At 36.2% G+C, this 22696-nt stretch overlaps 1 protein-coding gene across 1 annotated transcript; it reads right to left on the bottom strand.

Moving 5' to 3' along the window:
• Window positions 1–17923: 17923 nt before the first annotated feature.
• LOC114181186 (serine carboxypeptidase-like 26) lies at window positions 17924–21850 on the bottom strand. Its single transcript, XM_028067559.2, has 9 exons — window positions 21436–21850; window positions 21251–21346; window positions 20868–20960; window positions 20695–20780; window positions 20336–20599; window positions 18732–18859; window positions 18553–18648; window positions 18335–18440; window positions 17924–18247 (listed from the first exon to the last, which is right to left on the bottom strand). The coding sequence occupies exons 1-9, from the start codon at window positions 21788–21790 to the stop codon at window positions 18017–18019; spliced, it is 1455 nt and encodes a 484-aa protein (XP_027923360.1). The 5' UTR covers window positions 21791–21850; the 3' UTR covers window positions 17924–18016.
• Window positions 21851–22696: the final 846 nt, after the last annotated feature.

The raw sequence follows: 22696 nt of genomic DNA, 5'->3' as shown, positions 1-22696 counted from the left end.
GTCTTTTTTTGTGAATTATCAAAGCCTTTTTTCAAAAAGATAGAGAAAATCGCAAGGTCTAATTTTTGTTGTCCATTTTCTCTTCTTGGCTTAGCCAAACTTCTTTACTTTTTCAAGCTTTCCATGCCTTCTTCATGCAATGTTTGGCTTGAATTTTTGTGATTTTGATAATTTTCTATTCTTAGGTTTATCATATTTTGTCTGTTCTACTAATTTTTTTACAATTTTTAGAAATTGAAACAAATTTTCTGAATATTTGTAAAGGGAATCCTAGAGATTTGCACATTTTTAATTGGACTTTTAGACCTAATTAGAACCCAAATTTGGTCCATAATTAAAGTTTTGCAAAATTAGAGTCTAGGTCAAAGCCCATCAGAGGCCAAATTATGATAAAAAAAAGGGACACATCCATTCCTCTTTTTCAATCTATTTTCGTCCTTTCATATTGTTATATTATGTTGCTTTTTCTTTATTAGGTAATGGAGGATTACACCTCTAAAGATCAATTCACATATTCAACATCAAACAACAGGAATTGAATTTTGCATCGATCTTCCCTCTTCCCTAATTTCGGTTTTGTTCTATGTGATATCAATTTACATTTCTAAAATTAGCATTAGGAACCGATTGAATCTTGATTTGATAATCAAATACAAATTTGTCGAATGATTGAATCGGTTAATTGTTCATACTTGGATCTAATTTTAGTAGACAATGCTTTTTGGATTCTGAGGTTGTTTGAATATGGGGATTGATTTTATTTTAATCTTTCAAAATTTTCTTTTTTGATATATATTCTTGTTTCCCAATTTAGGTTTTATATTCTTGAATCCTAAAGTCCCTAAATTTTATTTTTAATAGTAAGAATACTAAAGATAGAATATAATTTAATGTGTCAACTGATAATTGAAAAACTTTGTGTTTTATATTATAAAATTTAGAGTCCTAATATTTTTTTTATCTCACCTACAAAAGTGATAAGTGTAACACTCCATTTAATTAAGCACGTGAAATTAAAGGAATGTTGCAGTAAAGATAACATAAAAGACGCGGTCTAGGATTAACTCCATACAATCCATGGCATACCACGATGCCTAAAAGAAACTAGAGGGAAAAGTTAACCAGAGTGCATAAACTACGGACGAACAGATACATGGGTCGCAACCCTAAATGAACTCATACAAGAATAACAACCAGTCCACACACGGACTATGCAGCAGAATCTCCACTTCCTTGCTGACTCCTGGAACCTCGCCCATCTGGTCCCATCAATTAAATTGATGATCACCGCAAGAAAGAAGTACCACATACAAGACAATCACACAACAAACAGGGTAAGCTAGAGCCAACACATTTTCATCATACAGTCAAACACAGTATCATCATCCCATATCCATATAACAACCAAGCATGTCATGACTCTTCATTCAATACACTACGACTCGACTCGACTCATCCGGATATGTATAACTTGGTCGGATTCAGCGGATGCTTGCACTTGTGGTGGATACCTCTGCTCATCCCTGAGCTGCTCGATCCTGAGCTATGTAGTACAAGTGTTATGTTGAATCAAATTTCCCTCACCACAAGGTTAGCCCTTACTGGATTTCAGGCCTCCTGCTACTCTCACCACAGGAGTCAGTCCGCTCTAGGTGAGACTAACTGGCTCCTCAGAGTGTTAGGATGCAACCTTACCTTGAATCCTTACCTAGTTATACAGATGGGACACCACCATGGACACCCACTAACAGGGGCCATGGAATTACGTCCCGACCACTGAAGCGTAGCCCCGGAGGTCTCACCTAGAGACCCCAAGGAATTACACGTTGACACGGACCAACATTCATAAAAGTAGGAGAACATCAAAATCATGTTTACAATTCCATACCAACCCCTGAGATTTATTCCTCATACGCATCACATTTTGAATCCATACATCTGATCATCACCACCTCATGAGTCTAGGGTCTCATCTCATATCAATACCATGTTCCTTTAGTTCCAAACCACTCATTCATTTCACATGCCAAGATCATACCCAACCCGTCATACATAATTCACAAATCATGCCAAGCATACATAACATCCCATTATATACATATTTCTCATTATACCATTCATTTCCAAACCAATACTAACCATCCAGGAACAACCAAACATCCAAACAGCACACTGCCTCGCCCAGCCCCTCGCTCAGGGCTGAAGGGTCTCGCTCAGGCGAGACACACCCGCTCAGGCGAGCCCCTCTCCGCCTAGGCGAGGGCTCAAGAAAGGGGCAGGAGCACACGCGGGATCTCGCTTAGGGGAGACCCCTCTCGCCTGGGCGAGGTGCTCGCTCGCCCAAAACGTCGAGCTGGTCGCTTGGGCGACCTTTCACGCAAAAGTCCCAGGCGAGCTCCCGTTCATCTTGCTTAGGCGAGACTGACTCGCTTGGGCAAGATTAACAGGTCTCGCCACTGTTCTTTGTTGTACTCAACATAATTCATGTCCAACAACAACCCAAATCATGCCATACACTCACAGTCACACATACACTCGAAAAATTACAGAACACCATCAAAACTAACAACATTGCATCAGACAGTAGGGTTCTAGCTTCCCTTACCTGGGAATAGCTAGCAAAACGACCCGACGCGCCCTTTATACCGAACACACGAGCACAGCAACTCAAGGAGCGAACGTAAGAGCTGAAAAGATGGCTGAACAGAAGCACGATATGGTCACTAGGAACCCTAGCTGGGAAAAGAACGAAATGAGCAATAGAAACAAGTATGGGCTTGCCACAACACTTACATGGAGTAGGAAAACAACTTCGAACTAGCTCGAAGACGGCAGAACCCTAACCCTAGCAGAGCGTCTCGTAAGAGCAGGGGGTGACGGCTGGTTCTTTTCTGAAAGTGAATGAAATGTGGAATTAGGGCAACACGAAGGGTTCTTATATCATGGGCCAACCTTTTAGGCCCACTGCTGCAAAGCAGCCCTAAAGATTAAGATGGCTGAAATAAAAGGGGCCTTACAATAAGCATGAAACCTATACTAAAATTAATTGATTGGAAATTGTTTCCATGTTATTAAAAATATTAGAAAAAAGGTCGTACAATACAACCATTGTCTCCTTTTTATAGACAATATTAAAATAAAACTAGAAAGGTAAAAATGACATTTTTAAAAAAAAGATAAGGTGTACGAAGAAAATGATAGGGTGTAGGAAGCAAAAGCCTATAAATTATTAGAAGTTTTTAATTAGTCCACACCATCACTTTAGCTTTAAATTGAAGCTCGTGAGTAAATCTTGAAATTAAGATATTTACCTTCAATAATAATTAAATACCATATCAAGTAGAGCAATAAATTGATTGTTGTTCCTGAACTTTGACGTGAAACTAAAATTTATTTTTGTCGAAACTTTGATACATTTTGGTCCCTAAACTTTAAAAACTAATGAAGGCTTGATCCCTACCAAGGATGATGGCCCATGGCACTTAGAAGAAAGGGAGTTCCTTGATCCCTTCCTTTGGTTTTATTTTCTTTAATTTGAATTCCATTAAGTTGGCTTGGTTGACTATTTTTAAGTTGACTTGTTAACCTTGACTTTGGGTTGACCTGTTGACTCAAAAGATTAGCTGAACCTATAAAGCCAACATGCTAAACTAGGTTTAGTTGTCTTGTAGGATAATCAAGGAGGTGGTGCACAAAGTAGACAAGTGGCGCATGAAGGCAAGCCCATGTGGAGGAGAGAGAGATGACAAAGCTTTCTAGAAACATCTAGAAAGGATGACCACATGCCTTGGCCACCAAGAAGTCTAGAAACATCTAGAATGAGCATCCACCTTGCCTTAGCCAAGAAGGCTTCTAGAATGTGTCCATGTGCTCCTTTGTTGACCTACTTTCTAAAGCCTAGGTTTGTTATTTGCATTGTTATCCTTTTTAGCTTATTTGTTTTTGCTAAGAGGCCCCTAGACACTTATATTTAAGGGGACCTCTAACACTTGTACAAGGGTTGAACATTTTAGAGAAATTAAACACCTTTGTGTATCAACCATTGGGAGAGTCTTCCTCCCTAGGGAGTGAATGCTTTTAAGCTTTATCTTGAATCTTGATTCAAGTGGCGGCACCATCACTTATCTTTAGAAGAGTCCATGGCTTTGCCTTTCTTCTAAAGTGGTGTGTTTCTCACATTGTCATCATTCCTTTCCTTTCCATTTTATATTTTCTTCTCCTTTTACTTATCTCGAATTTTATGATTCAATCCTCTCGAGTTTTCTTTGATTTATGTGTTTTCCATCTTTAATTTGCTTGAATCAATCCATCATCTTCTTCTTTTGAGCTTTGTGAAAGGAACCTTCACATCTAGATATCATGCTATTTTAAAGGTCCAGTGGAGATTTCATTTAGCTTTCTTAATCAACTCACACCATATTTAATAATCTTAAAAAGGAACAAGATAATCCTACATAAAAAGTGAATGAATATAGTCATTTAACCCAATTACGTTAAATATTTTTGACATGATAAATGCATTTCCTAGCATATATTAAAGTATAAACGTGTCAAATAGTGTAAACAACTCAAATACTAGCATGAAACATGTTTGATAAGTCAAAAACATTTAACGTAATTGGGTTAAAAGAACTATATCCACTCATTTTTAAAGTTTGAGAACCAAAATGTATCAAAGTTTCGAATAAGAACAAATTTCAATTTCACTTAAAAGTTTAGGAACTAAAAACATACTTGACCAATTTTTTAAGTTTTGCACATCTTTTAACAACGAGTTTCAATTAGGTTGAAGATCAAAGAGATGTCTATTCTCAAATAATAAAAGATATATTTAGTTGTAAGTAAGCATTGCAATATAAAAAAGATTCTTAATCATTTAATATATAATCTAAATACACCATAGATAATCAGGAGGAAATCATTATCTAAATCTCTAATCCTAGAAATTTGTTCATCAAATATAACAACATAGTGTTTCAATTATGTTTATATTTATTATTGAATCTCTTGGGATGAGACTACATGTAGGTTTGTTGTTGTAGGATAAGATAACAATTACTGTGATTAATTGTGTGATGTCATGTGGTTGTTTGTTGTAAATGCTTGGGTGAGATGGTTTTGTCATTATTGTATTGAGTAATATTTTATTCAAAGTGATGTTTTGTTTAAAATTCTTCTATGTTTGTGATTGTGGTTTCAAGATGTGATGATCATTGTGACTGTGGTTTCAAGATGTGATGATCGTATAATTTGTTGATTACACGGGAGCTTTGAGATTGCTTTAGAGGAAAAACTATTTAATTGAATTTGAAATTGTAATAAAAAAGGATTGTTTTTGGAAACGATATAAGCTTTTCTGGTTAATGCTTGGTTTGATGGAACTATGAGTATTTAATAAAGTGAAGAAAGTTTCTGGCTTTCCGTTGTTTAAAAATGGTATTAGAGTTGTAAAACAAATTGTTTTGAAAGTAAAAAAGAAAAAAAAATTAAATGTGTTTTTAGTAACACCCTGGCAGGATGTTACACAATACACTAAATTACGATTTAAGTTTTCGAAACATTGCTCAACCTTAACCGGATTTAACTTTTTGGAATAATGTATTCCTTCAGAAACAATATTCCGAAAAAAATCTTATGCGAATGTTTTCGGAACGATGTTTCCGAATTTAGATTTTCGGTAAACATAAAACCACCATTTCAACGAAAATGCTCAACGAAAAACAGTGCATACCTCAACATTCTTTGTTATGTTTTGCCCCACTCTTGAAATGACCACCAATAGGCCAGCCTATGCAACCATTGTCTCCTTCGTAGAGACAAAATTCAAATAAAACCCACAAAGGTTAAAACAAAATTTTAAAAAATAATAAGGTACAGAAAGAAAATGATAGAGTGCAGGAAGCAAAACCTATTAATTATTCGAAGTTTTTAATTAGTTCACATCATGACTTTTAGCTTCGAATTGTTAGAATGGAAATTCGTAAATTAAGATGTTCGCCTTCAATAATAACTAAATAACATATTAAGCAGAGCAATAAATTGATTGGTATTCTTACACGAAGGAGGAACATCTCTTTAATAAGGTGTGAAGATTTCTTTTTTCTTTTAATGTAAGACCCGGTTTAATTCTGTCCTAAAATTTAAGAACCTCTCTTAGTCAGTTGGGCCAAAGGCTGGTCCATAGGGCATCCCAACACCCCTAAACCAGCTTAACCCTCTCATGTTCTGCCTACTTTGCAAAATTAGTCACCTTACTCCTCTTTTCCCCTCTGTCACAACCGAAATCGCGACGGGACGACGAACAAAAATAATTATTTGTAAAAAAAGAGTTTGGAGTCGCCACCATAGTTATTATAGGAAACTACGGAAAACCATAAAAAAAAGCAAGGTCTGCAAAAAACCAGAATTTGGGTTCGGGAGTCGGTTACACGTGGGGAATGTATTAGCACCCACAACGCCCGTCCTAAGACGGTAGCTTTAATTAAATGTGCAAAAGTTTCGTGGTTTTTCAAAATATTTAATTTTTCCCAAAATTAGTAATAAAAGAATGTACAAAAAAACAAAACTATTTTTTTGAATTTTTGGCCCGACGAGGATTAATCATCGCTCCTACGTATCTCCATGTGAATGGAGAATTAGGGTTAGGGTTACGTAGTTCTTTTTAAAAAATCTATTTGGAAAATTATTTGAAAATAATTTAATTTGTTTTATAATTTTGAAAATCTTTTTATTTAAATTTTAGTATTATTTTAAAATTGGTGTCATGCGACGCGAGTGGCCGAATAGACACTTCAAATATTTTTTTTTTCTAATCTTTTATTTTTTATTTTTTAATCATTAATAAATTTTTAATATTTTTTAAAGTTAGTTTAGAGTAGTTGTGGATGTCATTGCGACGTGAGCAACTAAATAGATATAAAAGAGTAAACAAATAAAGTTATATTTTATTCTTAGATTGATATATATTTTTTTGAAAAAAAAAGGAACGAAAGTCTAGAATAGGTGCCATGCAACACGAGCGGTTGAACAGACACAAAAAAAATGGAAAAAAAAATTTAATGATTTAAAAAGAATAATAAAAAAATTGATAAAAATAAATCAAAAGAAAAAAAAATGAACTAGCAGTTATGTACCTTAAAAAATGTTAATATCTCCTCACCTTTTCTCTTTTTCTTATTCTTTACCTCCTTTTCTAATATTTTTTGTTTTTTTTTCTAGAGAGATAAAGATGAGAGGTGTCTATGTGGGTGGTAATGAGAGAAAGAGAGAGTGTAGAGAATGTTTTTTTTCTTTTTTCTACCTCTTTCAATATGTTTTTTTTTAAAGAGAGATTAAAAAGAGGTGTTTCTGTGGGAGTGGTGATGGGAAAGAATTAGAGTAGTGTAGAGAATTTTTTTTTCGGTCCTGACAGAGTGCGTATTTATACTCACACCTTGTAATATCAATGCAATCTCGGCCTTAATTGTAACGAACAATATAAGGAAGGAATTGGTCATGATAGTAGCAAATTATGAGTATCAAATCGCAGCAAATCAGAGCACAAAATCAATCAATCAAGGTCAGTAATATTGATTCTAATTATATGAAAAGATATTGCTTCTAATTGTTATTATTATATAATTAATTTCTCTATCAAGAACAAAGGTAGAAAATATTTGAGTTATTGAACTCATGAAAATTAATAACAAATTGAGCTTTTCCTCCTTTTTTCTTCTTTTTTTTTCTCTTTTTTTCTTTTTTTTTCTTTTTTTTCTTTTTTTTTCTAAAATTAAAGTTTTAAAATATTTAAAGAAAATTTTGTTTCACCTTATTTTATACTTTTAATTTTATATTTTGAAAATAAATTTATTCACCCGGACGAAATTGGGTGTTGACACCCTCAAACAGTGCTCTGCTAGGGCTCAAAGCTCTTTCAGATTCAAGTCAGTTCAACCTCGTTCTCTGCTCCACCTCTTGAGTATGCTCCTGGAGCTGTTGGGTTCGTTGTCGTAATGTGATTGTTCAGGTGAGAGAAGCTAGGATTGTTTCATGTTTTTATAAGTAATGTGCCTGTTTTGATTCTGTTGGGTGCTCTTGATAATTTGATGTGCTTTTGATTGTGTAAAAATAATTGGTGTATTGTTTCTGGATAGGTTTTTTTGCTTTGCATGCGTGAGAGCAGGTGAGATCTGCTATACTCGCCTAAGTGAGCTGTTTCTCGCCCAAACGGGAAGCTCTCGCCTAAGCGAGGAGCTCTCGCCTAAGCGAGAATGGCATTAACTCGCCCCCTTTAGTTTCGAGTGCTTGCCTGAGCGAAGGCCTCTCGCTTGAGCGAGATAGGCTAGCTTGAGCGAGACCTCAAAGTACTCTCTGTTTTCAATCTCGCTTAAGCGAAGACTTTTTGCTTGAGCGAGAGACCTTGTTGCCTGAACGAGAGCTCCTTAGCTTGAGCGAGATTGACAACATAGTTGTTTAAAATATTTGTATTCTCCCATGATTGATTTGTTCACCCTTTTCAAGCATGAAATATGATGCCAACATTTTATACAACGTGCTTGTGTTTTCTTAAATTTTTGTTGTTTGGGATTTTGTGTTTTTACATGTTGAAACCAGTGAAAAGTTGTCAGTTTAGCTTAAGCAAGAGATTTTAGATTAAGCGAGATCAGTCTAAGCGAGAATTTCTAGCTTAAGCGAGATCAGTCTAGCTTAAGCGAGAATTTCTAGCTTAAGCGAGACCAGTCTAGCTTAACTGAGATCAGTCTCGCTTAAGCAAGATTAGTCTAGCTTAAGCGAGAATTAGTGCAGAGTTTTAATTCCTTACTTTAACTTGAACTTGTGGATTAATTCAATTACTTTTAAAAGCTTGAATTGGCCAAATGGGTATGAGTAGAATCATTTATGGTCTATGATTGATAAGTTTAACATGACCTTGGCATGTGACTTGTATGAGATTGTTGGTAATCAAAGTGGCATGGTGTCGGTATGAATTACACTTCTATATTCATGGATTGGGAAGGATGATTTGGAATGGATTCAACATGGAACATGTATAAGGATGGATTATAAAGGTTGGCATGAGATTTATAAGTATGATAAATATTACATGATTGTTTGAATATGATTGGTATGTTGTCAGGACGTAATTCCATGAGCCTCTAGGTGAGACCTCATGGTGGTGCTTCAGTGGTCGGGACGTAATTCCATGACCCCTGTTAGTGGGAGTTTATGGTGGTGCCCCATCTATATAATTTAGTAAGGATTCAAGGTAAGGTTGCATCCTGACGCTCTAAAGAGTTAGTTAGTCTGACATAGAGCGGCCTGACTCTTGTGGTGAGAGTAGCAGGAGGCCTGAAATTCATCAATGGCTAACCTTGTGTGTGGGGGTTGAGACATTGTAACATTGTAACACTTAGCTCGGGGGTGAGCAGCTCGGGAGTGAGCAGAGAAATCCACCACAAGTGCAAGTATCCGCTAAATCCGACTAAATTATATGTATCTGAATGAGTCGAGTCTCAAGTGAATGATTTTTTAGATAAGGGTTGGGTGCAAAAGAGTTTGAGTCCTTGTATTGTCCTTGTGTTGTTGGTGCCCAAGAAAAATGTTAAGTGGCGCATGTGTTGTGATTGTAGGGTCATCAACAACATCACCATAAAATATAGACATCCCATTCCAAGACTTGATGACATGTTGGATGAATTACATGGACAAAATATATTTTCCAAAATTGATCTGAAAAGTGGCTACCATCAAATTTGCATCCAAAAGGGTGATGAATGGAAAATCGCTTTTAAGGCCATATTTGGCCTCTATGAATGGTTAGTTATGCCCTTTGGCCTAACCAATGCTCCAAGTACTTTCATGCACTTAATGAATCATGTCTTGAGAGATTGTATTGGTAAGTTTGTTGTAGTATATTTTGATGATATTTTAGTGTTTAGTAAGAGTCTGAAGAAATTGAAATGGTATATAGATAGTAGGTGATGAAGGATTGACCCCAACCAAGGATGGAGGCAAATGCTTAAGAAGACTAAGCATGTTTAGAAAGGAAGTTCACTAATCCTTCATCCCTTTCATTTGTGTTTGCTATTTTTGATTCCCTAAGTTAACTTAGTTGAATAAACTTTAGTTGACTTGTTGACCTTTGACTAGGTTTGACTTATTGACTATAGTTGACTTGACTTAAGCCAACATGCTAATCTATGTTTATTTGCTTTGTAGGTTAATTAGGAGTAAGAAAGCAATGCTAGGTGGCGCATGGTGATTGGGGAGCATAAATGATGTGGAGGAGAGAGTAAAGCAAAGGCATAAAGCATAAAGTAAAAGGCATGAAGCAAGTGTACCTATGTACCTTTGGTCTCCTTTGTTTTTAGCACACTTTGGCCACTTTTTGGAGACATATGAGACACAGTCTTTGTCTCCTTTTGTGTTAGAACGAAATTAGCCTTGCACACACCATAGTTAGCTCTTTTGTCTCTCATTTTTGTAACCTTATTTGACCTAGTTTCTAGAAGCTAAGGTTAGGTTTTTGTAGAGACATCCTTAGGTATCTTTTATTTGCTTAGAGGCCCCTAAACTCTTCTATATAAGGGGTGCTCCTAGACATGTAAAAGGGTTAAAGATTTTGAAGTAAAAACACTCTTGTGTCTCAACCATTTGTGAGAGTTTCCTCCCTAGGGAGTGAATACTTTTAAGCCTTATCTTTCACAGCAAATGGCGGCACACATCCACTCATCTTCAAGGTTGTCATGGCTTCTAGCCTAGCCTTGTAGTGGCGTGCTTCTCATATTTTTACCATTTCTTTCCTTTCCATTTTATGTTTTCTTCTTCCTTTAATTGTTCTTGGTTTTCTATGGTTTATGTGCTTTCCATTTCCTTTTCATTTTGAATCAATCCATCATCTTCTTCTCTTGAGCTTTGAGAAAGGAACCTTCACATCTAGATAGCTTGCAATCTTAATGTCCAGTGGGGATTTCACTTAGCTTTCTTAATCAACTCACACCATATTCAATAATGTTAAAAAGGAACAAGATAATCCTTCATCAGTAGGTGCTCGAATGATTAGCGCAAATGATCAAATTCGAGGATACAAGGTATAAAAGTGGTGCTTGGGATATGGGTTTGGTTTTGTTTGGGATGGTATACCTCTTGGTGTCGCCCATATGGTAGAGGAGTCATGGGTGCCTGCAAGAGGGAGTTGGGGTTGAGATGGTGGTTTGCTACAATTGCAGTCAAGTGAAGTTTACTCGGGTGTGTTTCATGTTTCATGGTGACCAATGGATTTAAATTCAAATCCAATTTGAATTGTTTCCTTTGCAAAGTTGGGATATAGTCTCAAGGGTGAATTGGTTGTTTTCTTAATCTCATTCTTAGAAGATGTGATCCCCAACGAAGTAGTATCCTTTGATTTAAAGAGATAAGTCAGTAGTAGTGTAACAAGTGTGGATCAAGCTGAAAGATGAGGGTAGGGTGTCATGTGAATCAGAGTTATACGACAATGGCAAGTGAAAAATAGACACAAGGAATCTCAATGGTAGAAGAGTTATAGATTTATTCTGAAGTAAATATTAGAATTTTCGCTTTGGAGTGGTGAAGTTCACTTTTGCATTTGGGTTTGAATTCGAACTTGTGCTAATATGATGAAGGATTATCTTGTTTTCTTTTAGAGTTATGAATATGGTGAAGTTTTTTAAGAAAGCTTTTTGAAAATTCCCATTGGATATTAAGATAGCATGCTATCTAGATGTGAAGGTTCATTTCTCAAGCTCGTGAAAGGAAGAAGAGAGTTGGATTCAAGCTTAAACACACACGGCAATAACAACACTTAAAGAGCAAAATTAAAGAAGAAACAATAAAAATGGAAAGCATAGAAGATAAAGAATGGAAGAAGCACGCCACTCATAGGGGGGATCAAAGCCAACCAAACCCTAGATGTGAGTGATGGTGCCGCCACTTGCAAGTAAGATAAGGCAAAGGTGAGTTCACTTCTAGGAAGGAGAGCTCACGAAAATTGGTGGTTGAATGCACAAAGTTTATAACAAAATGATGAACCCTTTTACAAGACAAGGAGCACCCTTTAAATAGGAGTTCATAGGGGTCCTTTAGCAAATATAAAAACATGAAAAAGGATTAACTAGCAAACCCTAAACCTAATGTGAGAGTGAGTCTTGACCAAGTGAAGGGAGATGATTGGTGGAGGCATTCCCATGAGGATTCTAGGCCAAAAGAGGAAGGAGACCAAGTGACCTTCTAAGGCATAAACCACAAAGGCAAAAGGGTACAAGGCACATGTCTACTTTTGCTTTTGCTTTATGCTTTTTGTTTTCCTCTCTCTTCCATTTCATCCAAGTGCTCCAATCACCAAGTGCCACCTAGCCATGCTCTACTTTCTCTTAATTACCTACAAAACCAGATAAACAAGGATTAACATGTTGGTTTAAGTTAATCTAATCTTGGTCAAAGGTCAACTTTGGATCAAAGTCAACAAGTCAACCAAAATAAGTCAACTAGAAACCAACTTAGGGAATTCAAACTAAAGTAATGCAAAACAAAGATAAAGGTGATGGAATAGAAGACTCCCTTCTAGACATGCTTCTAGTGATCCTTCTTGAGGGAGCTTCTAAGGAGGTGGTCACGCCTTCATCATCGTCCCCTTCTTGGAGAGAATTCGACCACGAATTCTTAAACCCTACATCAAAAGGAGAAAGGTCACAAACATTAAATGAGTTACTTATGTTGTAGCTTAGGGGTAAGTCTAACTCATAAGCATTGTTATTAATTCTCATAATGACTTGAAAGGGGCCATCCCCTCTAGGGAGAAGCTTAGACTTCCTTTGAGTAGGGAATCTCTCCTTTCTCAAGTGAAGTCAAACCCAATCTCCCTCTTGGAAGATGACTTCCTTTCTTCCCTTATTACCATCCTCTTGTTGTTTCTTAACTCTTCTATCAATGGTTTCCTTGACTTGTGAATGCAAGTCTTGGATGTACTTGGCTTTGGCCTCACCATCTTGGCAAGTCCATGCCTTATGAGTGGGAAGGGGAAGGAGGTCTAAGGGAGTTAGAGGATTGAACCCATACACAACCTCAAAAGGGGAATGAGAAGTAGTGGAATGCACAACCCTATTGTAGGTAAACTCTATGTGGGGAAGAAGTTCCTCCCACCCTCTAATGTTTTGCACTATCATACATCTTAGCATTTGCCCTAGGGTTCTATTAACCACCTCGGTTTGGCCATCACTTTAGGGATGGCAAGTGGTGGAGAAAAGAAGCTTGGTGCCAAGTTTACCCCACAAGGTTCTCCAAAAATGGCTTAGGAACTTGGAGTCCCTATCACTTACAATGGACCTAGGTAGCCATGTAGTCTTACCACTTCTTTGAAAAAAAGATCTGCAATATAAGTTGCATCATCAATCTTATGGCAAGGAATGAAATGGGCCATCTTAGAGAACCTATCCACCACTACAAAAATGGAATCCCTACCTTTTTTGGTCCTTGGGAGGCCTAAGACAAAATCCATAGATATGTCAACCCAAGGCTTGGAAGGGATAGGCAAGGGAGTGTAAAGACCATGGGGTTGGACTCTAGACTTGGCTTTCATGCATGCTATGCAGCTTTTGCAATGCCTATCTACATGCTTCCTCATGTGAGGCCAATAGAAGTGTTCTTTCAAGACTTCCAAAGTCTTGTTTGGCCCAAAATGCCCCATTAATCCTCCCTCATGTGCCTCTCTAATGAGTGAGGCTCTTAAGGAACCTTGGGGAATGTAAAGTCTCTTACCTTTGAAAAGATATTGATTGAGAAGGTAAAAGTCTTTGCAAGCCCCTTGGTGGCACTCACTAAGAATGGAGGAGAAATCAACATCCCTTGAATACAATTCCTTAATATGATCAAAACTAAGAAATTTAGTTTCAAGATTTGAAAGAAGGGAATGCCTTCTTGAAAGTGCATCCGCCACAATGTTAGCCTTTCCTTGCTTATGTTTGATCACATATGGGAATTGCTCTAAAAACTCTACCCACCTAGCATGTCTCTTGTTTAACTTGCCTTGGCTTTTAAAAAATTTGAGTGACTCATGGTCACTATGTATCACAAACTCCTTTGTGAGAAGATAGTGTTGCCAAGTTTGCAAAGTTCTCACAAGAGCATAAAGCTCTTTGTCATAGGTGGAGTAGTTGATGTGACTCCCCTTGAGTTTCTCACTAAAATAGGCTATGGGGTGCCCTTCTTGGAGAAGCATGGCCCCAATGCCTACATTGGATGCATCACACTCAATTTCAAAAGTTTTGGAGAAGTTAGGGAGGGCTAAGAGTGGTGCATTGATCAATTTTTGTTTTAAAGTTTCAAAAGCCTTTTCTTGAATTATGTTTTCAAGTTAGGGTACCAACCTTGAAGTAAGGAAATAAGGGTAGGTGTTTATTTCTATAAGAGAATTCAAGATCTAGGCTTGATAGGGTAAGAGTAAGAGTTGATGGAGAAGTAAGTGTCTAAGTCGGGAGGAGGAGATGTGAAGAGATTTCCTTGGTCTAGTTATTCGACTAGGACGAGTGAGTTTGTCAAAGAGGTTGGAAAAAAAATAAAGCCAAATTGGGCAATCTTAGTTTGAGGTGTATCGTAGAGTTGCTTGGTGCAAAACAGACTAAACATTTGGAGTCAATGGAAGATATGGTTCTGTGGTTTATTGGAATGATGGTTACGAGTTAAGGGATAAAAAATGAGGACAGGATGCTAAAACGATATGGCAATGGAATCAGTTGATAGTTTTAAATTGGAACTGGAATAACTCGGTAGGGAACTTTGTTGCCTTGGTTGAAGCCAGCAAAGGAAGTAAAATGTTATGAGTGTCGTTATACGTAAAAGTGGCAAGAGTGTTGATGGTGGGGCAGTAGGCCAGAACTCAAGAGTGATCAAGTCAGTGGAGTGATACTTAAAGGAGAGAAAAAAGTGATGTGAAGTGATAACTAAATGCTTTAGTTTGAGACTTGAAGTCATTTGAGACTTTGATAAAAACCTACAAAAGGTAGTGGAGAGCATATGGTAGACGAGTCGGTATATCAAATACAAGTTGGTTGGGCAAGTAAGAAGGAACATCCCAGTTTTAAGGTTGTAGGTTGGAAGTTACTTCGAGAGTAATGACTAAACCAATCTACATAGTTGAACACATATCGCTTAGCACAGAGGCAAATTTCAAGTTACTATAGGTGTTGGAGTCGTTTTATTAGTCATGTCTAAGTGGTGGTTGTCAGATAAAACGAGGAAAACATAGTTTTCTTCCCATCTCGTCGATGAATTTTCGAGGTCAAAAATTTTTGTTGTTGGGAAGAATGTAAGACCTACTTTAATTCTGTCCTAAAATTTAAGGGCCTCTCTTAGTCAGTTGGGCCTAAGGCTGGCCCATAGGACATCCCAACACCCCTAAACCAGCCTAACCCTCTCATATTCTGCCTACTTTGCAAAATCAGCTACCTTACTCCTCTTTTCCCCTCAAACAGTGCTCTGCTAGGGCTCAAAGCTCATTCAAATTCAAGTCAGCTCAACCTCATTCTCTGCTCCACCTCTTGAGTATGCTCCTGGAGCTGTTGGGTTCGTTGTCGTAGGTGCCTATGCTTTTCACTAGCATCTGTCCAGGTGAGGGAAGCTAGGATTTTTTCATGTTTTTATAAGTAATGTGCCTGTTTTGATTCTGTTGGGTGCTCTTGATAATTTGATGTGCTTTTGATGGTGTAAAAATAATTGGTGTATTGTTTCTGGATGGATTTTTGGCTTTGCATGCGTGAGAGCAGGTGAGATCTACTATGCTCGCCTAAGCGAGCTGTTTCTCGCCCAAACGGGAAGCTCTCGCCTAAGCGAAGAGCTCTCGCCTAAGCGAGAATGACAGTAACTCGCCCCCTTTAGTTTCGAGTGCTCGCCTGAGTGAAGGCCTCTCGCTTGAGCGAGATGGGCTAGCTTGAGTGAGAACTCGAAGTACTCTTTGTTTTCAATCTCGTTTAAGCGAAGACCTTTCGTTTGAGCGAGAGACCCTATCGCCTGAGCGAGAGCTCCTTAGCTTGAGCGAGATTGACAACACAGTTGTTTAAAGTGTTTGTATTCTCCCATGATTGATTTGTTCACCCTTTTCAAGCATGAAATATGATGATAATGTTTTATACAACGTGCTTGTGTTTTCTTAAATTTTTGTTGTTTGGGATTTTGTGTTTTTACATGTTGAAACTAATGAAAAGTTGTCAGTTTAGCTTAAGCGAGAGATTTTAGCTTAAGCGGGATCAGTCTAGCCTAAGCGAGAATTTCTAACTTAAGTGAGATCAGTCTAGCTTAAGTGAGAATTTCTAGCTTAAGCGAGATCAGTCTAACTTAAGCGAGATCAGTCTAGCTTAAGCGAGAATTAGTGTAGAGTTTTAATTCCTTACTTTAACTTGAACCCTTGGATTGATTCAATTACTTTTAAAAGCATGAATTAGGCAAATGGGTATGAGTAGAATGGTTTATGGTCTGTGATTGATAAGTTTAACATGACCTTGGCATGTGACTTGTATGAGATGGTTGGTAATCAAAGTGGCATGGTGTCGGTATGAATTACACTTCTATATTCATGGATTGGGAAGGATGATTTGGAATGGATTCAACATGGAACATGTATGAGGATGGATTATAAAGGTTGGCATGAGATTTATAAGCATGATAAATATTACATGATTGTTTGAATATGATTGGTATGTTGTTAGGACGTAATTCTATAAGCCTCTAGGTGAGACCTCATGGTGGTGCTTCATTGGTCAGGACGTAATTCCATGACTCCTGTTAGTGGGAGTTTATGGTGGTGCCCCATCTATATAATTTAGAAAGGATTCAAAGTAAGGTTGCATCCTGACGCTCTAAAGAGTCAGTTAGTCTCACATAGAGCGGTCTCACTCTTGTGGTGAGAGTAGCAGGAGGCCTGAAATTCATTAAGGGCTAACCTTGTGTGTGGGGGTTGAGACATTGTAACATTGTAACACTTAGCTCAGGGGCGAGCAGCTCGGGGGTGAGCAGAGAAATCCACCACAAGTGCAAGCATCCGCTAAATCTGACTAAATTATATGTATCCGGATGAGTCGAGTCTGAGTCTTAGTGTATTGCTTGAAAGGTCATAACATGTTTGGATGAGATATACTGATTGGAATGTGAAATAGCATGTAACTATATGATAAATTGTTTTATACTCCAGCTTACCCTTTTGCTTGTTTGATTGCTTGTGTGTGGTTCTTCTCCTTTTGCGATGATCATCAATTTATTGATGTGAGCAGATGCGAGGAACACCCAGGGTCAACAGGGAGGTGATGGTTCCGCTGCATAGCCCATATGGGCTGGATTCTACTGTCTTGGGCTTTCTCATAGGGCTATGGCCCATGTACTATTTTTTCCTTTAATACTTTAATAACTATTGTCAAGTTCTTGTATTATACTTTGTATCTGGTATCGTGGTGTGCCTTGGTTTCCTCTAATTTTTTTTTGGATATTGTAAGGAGTAGTGGTTATACTTCTAGATTTGTTTTTTTTACTCTATCGGTGTGGCATTTCATTTAAATTAAGGATATTATTTAAATGGGGTGTTAAATTTAACTTTTGCACATTTTTTAGGTTAATGATCAAAGGATGTCTATTTTAAAGAGACACACTTATGCCTAAAAACTTGAAGTAAAAAATATAAGAAATAAACTTCATTTAATATTAGTATATTTGGTTTTAAATAAGTATTGAAATATAAAAATTATTCATAATCATTTAATATTCATTACCTATAATCTAAATACACCATAGATAATCAGAAAATCATTATTTAAATCTCTAATCCTAGAAATTTGATCATCACTATAACAACATAGGTTTTCAATGTTTTTGTCTATATTAGAAATCATTCTCGACCTATTTGTTTATTACAATGGAATCAACTTAGCAAAAATGACATAGTGAATAGTAATAAGATGTTATAATTTTATTACTTAATGAAGTGATCGATCCCCTTGATAGAAGGAGTGTTTTATTACATAATAGGAAATACAGAACTCTAAATAGGAGGGTCCTGCATGGAAGATGGCATAGTGATCTTTGTTTTGGGCCTAATTGATCTAAGTTTATGAGGGTTGAGCGATTGAGTTGAAAATGGCAGGTTCTTGTTCTGGAGGAATGATTTGAAAAGGGTAAAAGCTTGACGAGGTCTATGAAGTGGAACCTCATGTCCTGCCCCTCTTACTGCAACCAATGTAAGTCCCTTGTAAACTTGACTCCACCCACCAACCTTTCACACCACAATAATATTTATTTAAATATTATTTATTAAAAGGGAAAGCTAATAACAAAAGACACGACAGAACCAATTGAATACCTCGCCGTTATCATTCCAAGGGTACCAGTTGATGATGGTAGGTAGGTTCAATGAAGCAATTGAATACCGACTCGCGGTTACAGGCACCACTGAATCAGTGTCTCCACTACAGATATAGTAAATTGATTAGGAAGTATTAATAAATTTTCATAGATGCATTAATGTAAAAATAATACACTCCAAGCAAGCATTAAAATAAGTTAATATCTGAAGAATACCTGTAGACCCATATCCTGAGGCCACCATCAAGAATTTCTTGATATATTGGAAGCATAGAAAGTGGAGAATCACCCCAATTCTCCACGATGATATCACTGTTAATAAAACAATTAAGTCAACTATAAAAATAAACCAACTATATATAAACTTATGATGAAATGAAAATTATATAACATACTTGCATCCGATCCATGAATAAGGAATCGCAGTTACGTTGGCATGAAGAGCCTTCTGAACTTCTGGACGATTGAAATACACCTCAGAGTACCTCTCAGTACAAGGATCGTATGCTCCATACAGCCTTCCCTGAGTTTTGAAATCAATAATTTCAAATTAGTCCAATCTAAGAACAGATGAAGCTATTTTCCAATTAAAACTATATATAACTACATATAATGCCATTTTTCAGTTAAATTCAAATTTTTATTTTTAAAATATGTAATGTGTTTAATAAATTAATTAAAATAAAACTCCAAATTCAATGAGAATCGTACCACCTGTTATTATTATTATTATCGTCGCCGTCTATTAAAAACCTCTCTTGTTCGAATTGTTGATGTGCTGGAGACAGGTTTTGGATACCACACTCCCCAACCGATGCTTTTGCAGAGACCAGGATGCACGTGAATATCATTGAAAGTTATTTGTGTTTTAACTTTTTCATAAGTTAACTTAAAAGCAAATATTTATTTTTGTACATAAAGAAAATTTTCTTATTTTTCTTTTTAATTTTATTTTTTATATAATTATTATATTTTTATTTTTATCTTTTAAATAATTATTAATTTAAATTTCATTATTTAATAAATTATAAAAATTATTTTATTCTTTTAAATTACTATTTATTTTGCAATAAAAAAATGCATAACATATATACTTTTACTGATAAAATATTAAAAATAATGTTTCCTGTCTTTCTTTTATAATAAACTTCTTTCTTCTTTTACAGTAAACTAGCGAACATATAGCGTTGTCATGGATACATGTGTATTTGTATTTTTTAATTTTCAAAAAGTTTTAAAATAAATAATAAATATTTAATTAATTTTTAAAATATTTATTTAATATAAAATTAAAAAAATAAGATATATAAAAAAAAGTTTTTAAAATAATAATTTAAAACAAAAAAAATTTTCAGAATAACGGTTAAAAATAAATTATTTATAAAATAATTAAAAATAAATTTGATATTATGAAATGTTCTTTCTATATTATTATAAATAATTTCAAACTGATATTATAAATTTCACACGTTTTTATTGTTTCAAACTACTGAGTTCCACTTCCTTTTCCTATTTTGTCATTTTCTACTCAAACAAACACAGCCAAAATATCATGCTTCAGAGGTCCACAAGCTTCTCCCAATAATATACTAGCTGCCGAGATTTCACAACAATTTTAGATCTTCTGGTTCACCTTAACAATTTCTGAACATTTTGGTCATTTACAATATATAAACATTATTATAATTTTTAATCATCAAATTAATTTTTTATGACTCGAAGCTAACCCTCTATCCAATTCTACATTATTTTTGCCAACCACGTGATCTCTCTTCAACTGGCTTTCAAACCATTTAATCTGAAGATAATATGTTAAAATACAGGTAATACCCAAGATTACAAGATTAATACCTAATTCTTATAATATTTTACTATTATCCTAATATGGTATAAATTTAATACTTGAGATTAAAAATAAAAAGGGAGATCTTAATATCTTAAAAATATGAATAATGAATTAAAATGTTAGTGATATTAAAGGAAGACCTTTGATACTTACTAAGCGATTCCTTAAACGGCGTTTGAGTGTTGCAGCTGTAGCATTGCAGACGGGGGTATAAATGCTATATGGATCAATGTTCCCCTGCTCAACACTTGCAAGTTCAAAAGCTTCCACACATTTCTGTGGTGGATGCTGAGCAGAATCAAACTCACACGCAATTCTCAGCAGTTTATATGTGTCATCTGAAATCAAACCATTCACCCACCAGTACTCAAATGTTCCAATGTAGTCATGGTAATCATCTATCACAGCATTTCCAACCTGAGAGTCATCACACCCAATTAAACATTGTCAAGACTTTAAATCGCTGTTTTTTCATATTTCATTGGCATAGATCATGAATGCTTCGAGCTCACCATAAACCCCTTGAAATTTATATCCGGGTTCTCGATTCCTTTATTTTTGCGATAAATGACTTGAGACAACTGAGGAACATAGTGGCCTGAAATGAGTTTGTAAAGCTTTCAGTTAACGGTTCTGGAGGGTAAATCTTAGGAGGAAAACTAGTATTTTACTCATGAAACTGGACCTGCATAACTTTCTCCGGCAATGTAGAAATCTCTATGCTTGTACTGAGGAAACCTTTCAAGCCAATTAACAAGGAATATATATGCATCTTCAGCTGCAAATTGCAAGCCAGAAAAAGAAAAAAGAAAAAATAAAAATGTCAAAATCAGTCCCAAGAATATTAGTGATACATCTTATTAAACGTGGAATAATAGATTACAAAAGATCAGATTTTATTAAGACGGACTCTATCTCATTAATCTGATACTATTTTAAAAGTCAAACAATCTTTACAAAATGTTTACTTGTATATTTTATATATTATACGAATGTTTCGGCACTTAAAATAAGTGAGATATCCTCCATCAGCAAGCAAGCATTTTCGCAAACTGTGCAACTGCGTACCTGTTTTTTGGTCACCTGCGGTATACAGATCTGATGTCGTGTTGGAATATGAAAATCCAACACCAGCAGGAGAATCGAGGAAGAGTATATTTGCCACTGCAGGGAGACAAACGAAAATTAAAACATATCGTAGGAAATAATAATGACCAACCATCGAAAAAGAAAAAAAAAAACACTTCCCTTACATTTGTTCCAAGCATAAGGATTGGAGTAAAGTGATTTGCCATCAGGATTGATTCGAAAAGGACCAATTTCTTCAGCTGCTCCATAAGCAATAGAGGAGCATCCAGGGCCACCATTAAGCCACAAAACAAGTGGCTTTGAAGTACTGGGTTGTGTCTCTACCAGCCAATAAAACAATGCTCTCCCAGCTTCCTCATTCACAGTCACATATCCCGAGTACTGAGAAAGAACCACGTTCTCTGGCTGTCCTGGCAGCTTCGTAATCCTATCCCTTAACTGCTCCTTTGTGGGATAAGCTAAGCCAATTCCCACAAAGATGGACAAAAGCAAAACAGCATGTAATTGGGAATGTTTCATGATTAGCTGGAGAATAATGTGAGAACCAATGTGGTTGATTTATATAAGTGTCATAAGTCTGGAGCACGAGCACCACCCTCAAATACAAGTTCCAAGAAATGATAATAAAAAAGATAATTGAAGCATGTGGTGGTTATTTATCCAAGACAATAGATTTTTTTCTAACATAGCATAGTTTTTTTTGGGGTTTGTTTTTTTACTGTTTACGGTGAAAATTAAAAAAAAAATTCATTTGGGACTGTGACACAACTATAAAATATCATCCTGCCTTTGCTAAATCGTGTTAAGTCATGATAGATGTTAGTTGTTTATGCAGAGAACAAATAAGATAGGTCAGACACAAGTGTTATCTTATTTTAATCTGTGATCTCTTCAGCAAGCTTCCACCTGGCTGGTATATGTCGTTTGTGGATATTTCGGTGTGGACTGGTTTGAACCCGAAAAGGATTACCTACAGAAGAGACTTTGATGCTCAAGTCAGCAAAAACTCTTAGAAAGTCAAATCTCGTAATTAGGGGAGTAATGAATGCATACCTTTAATTGTTGGGGTCCATGCGCATTTATAGGTTATTAATTATGCTTAGCCACGTCACGGGTTGGGTCCCTGTTTGTGTCGTAGGTGGGCCTGGGTCTTGGGTCAGGCCTCTTAGAACGGTTATCGTGGGCCATTAGGGGCCCTGCGGGTAATTCTCTGAATTTGTCAAATTCTTGCTTAATCATCTTAAGTTATCGGCTTAGGCCGGGTACTGTTAATCGTTCATACATGGTGATTACTTGCGTCTTTAGGGGCTATATAGGCGGGTTTTATGGCTATAGTCGGGTTGAACCGGCTAGGTGTGGTACACCAGTCCCCTAGTCTTTGCCGGTATAGCTATAACGGCAAATGATGAGAAGTGTGTTTGGCTA

The sequence above is a fragment of the Vigna unguiculata genome, chromosome 4 (genome assembly GCF_037176805.1).
Source record: "Vigna unguiculata cultivar grain cowpea cultivar isolate G323 ecotype 2 chromosome 4, ASM3717680v1, whole genome shotgun sequence".
In the NCBI taxonomy this organism is placed as follows: Eukaryota; Viridiplantae; Streptophyta; class Magnoliopsida; order Fabales; family Fabaceae; genus Vigna; species Vigna unguiculata.
Note: the sequence above shows the minus strand (reverse complement) of the source record. Positions and strands in the feature narration are given on the sequence as shown.

Coding starts and splice junctions, on each gene's coding strand:
- LOC114181186 (XM_028067559.2), bottom strand. CDS start 21,790: ATGAAACATTCCCAATTACATGCTGTTTTGCTTTTGTCCATCTTTGTG. Junction 18,649..18,731: donor TATTCATGGATCGGATGCAA/GTATGTTATATA, acceptor TTTTATTAACAG/TGATATCATCGTGGAGAATT. Junction 18,248..18,334: donor CTTGGAATGATAACGGCGAG/GTATTCAATTGG, acceptor GTGGTGTGAAAG/GTTGGTGGGTGGAGTCAAGT.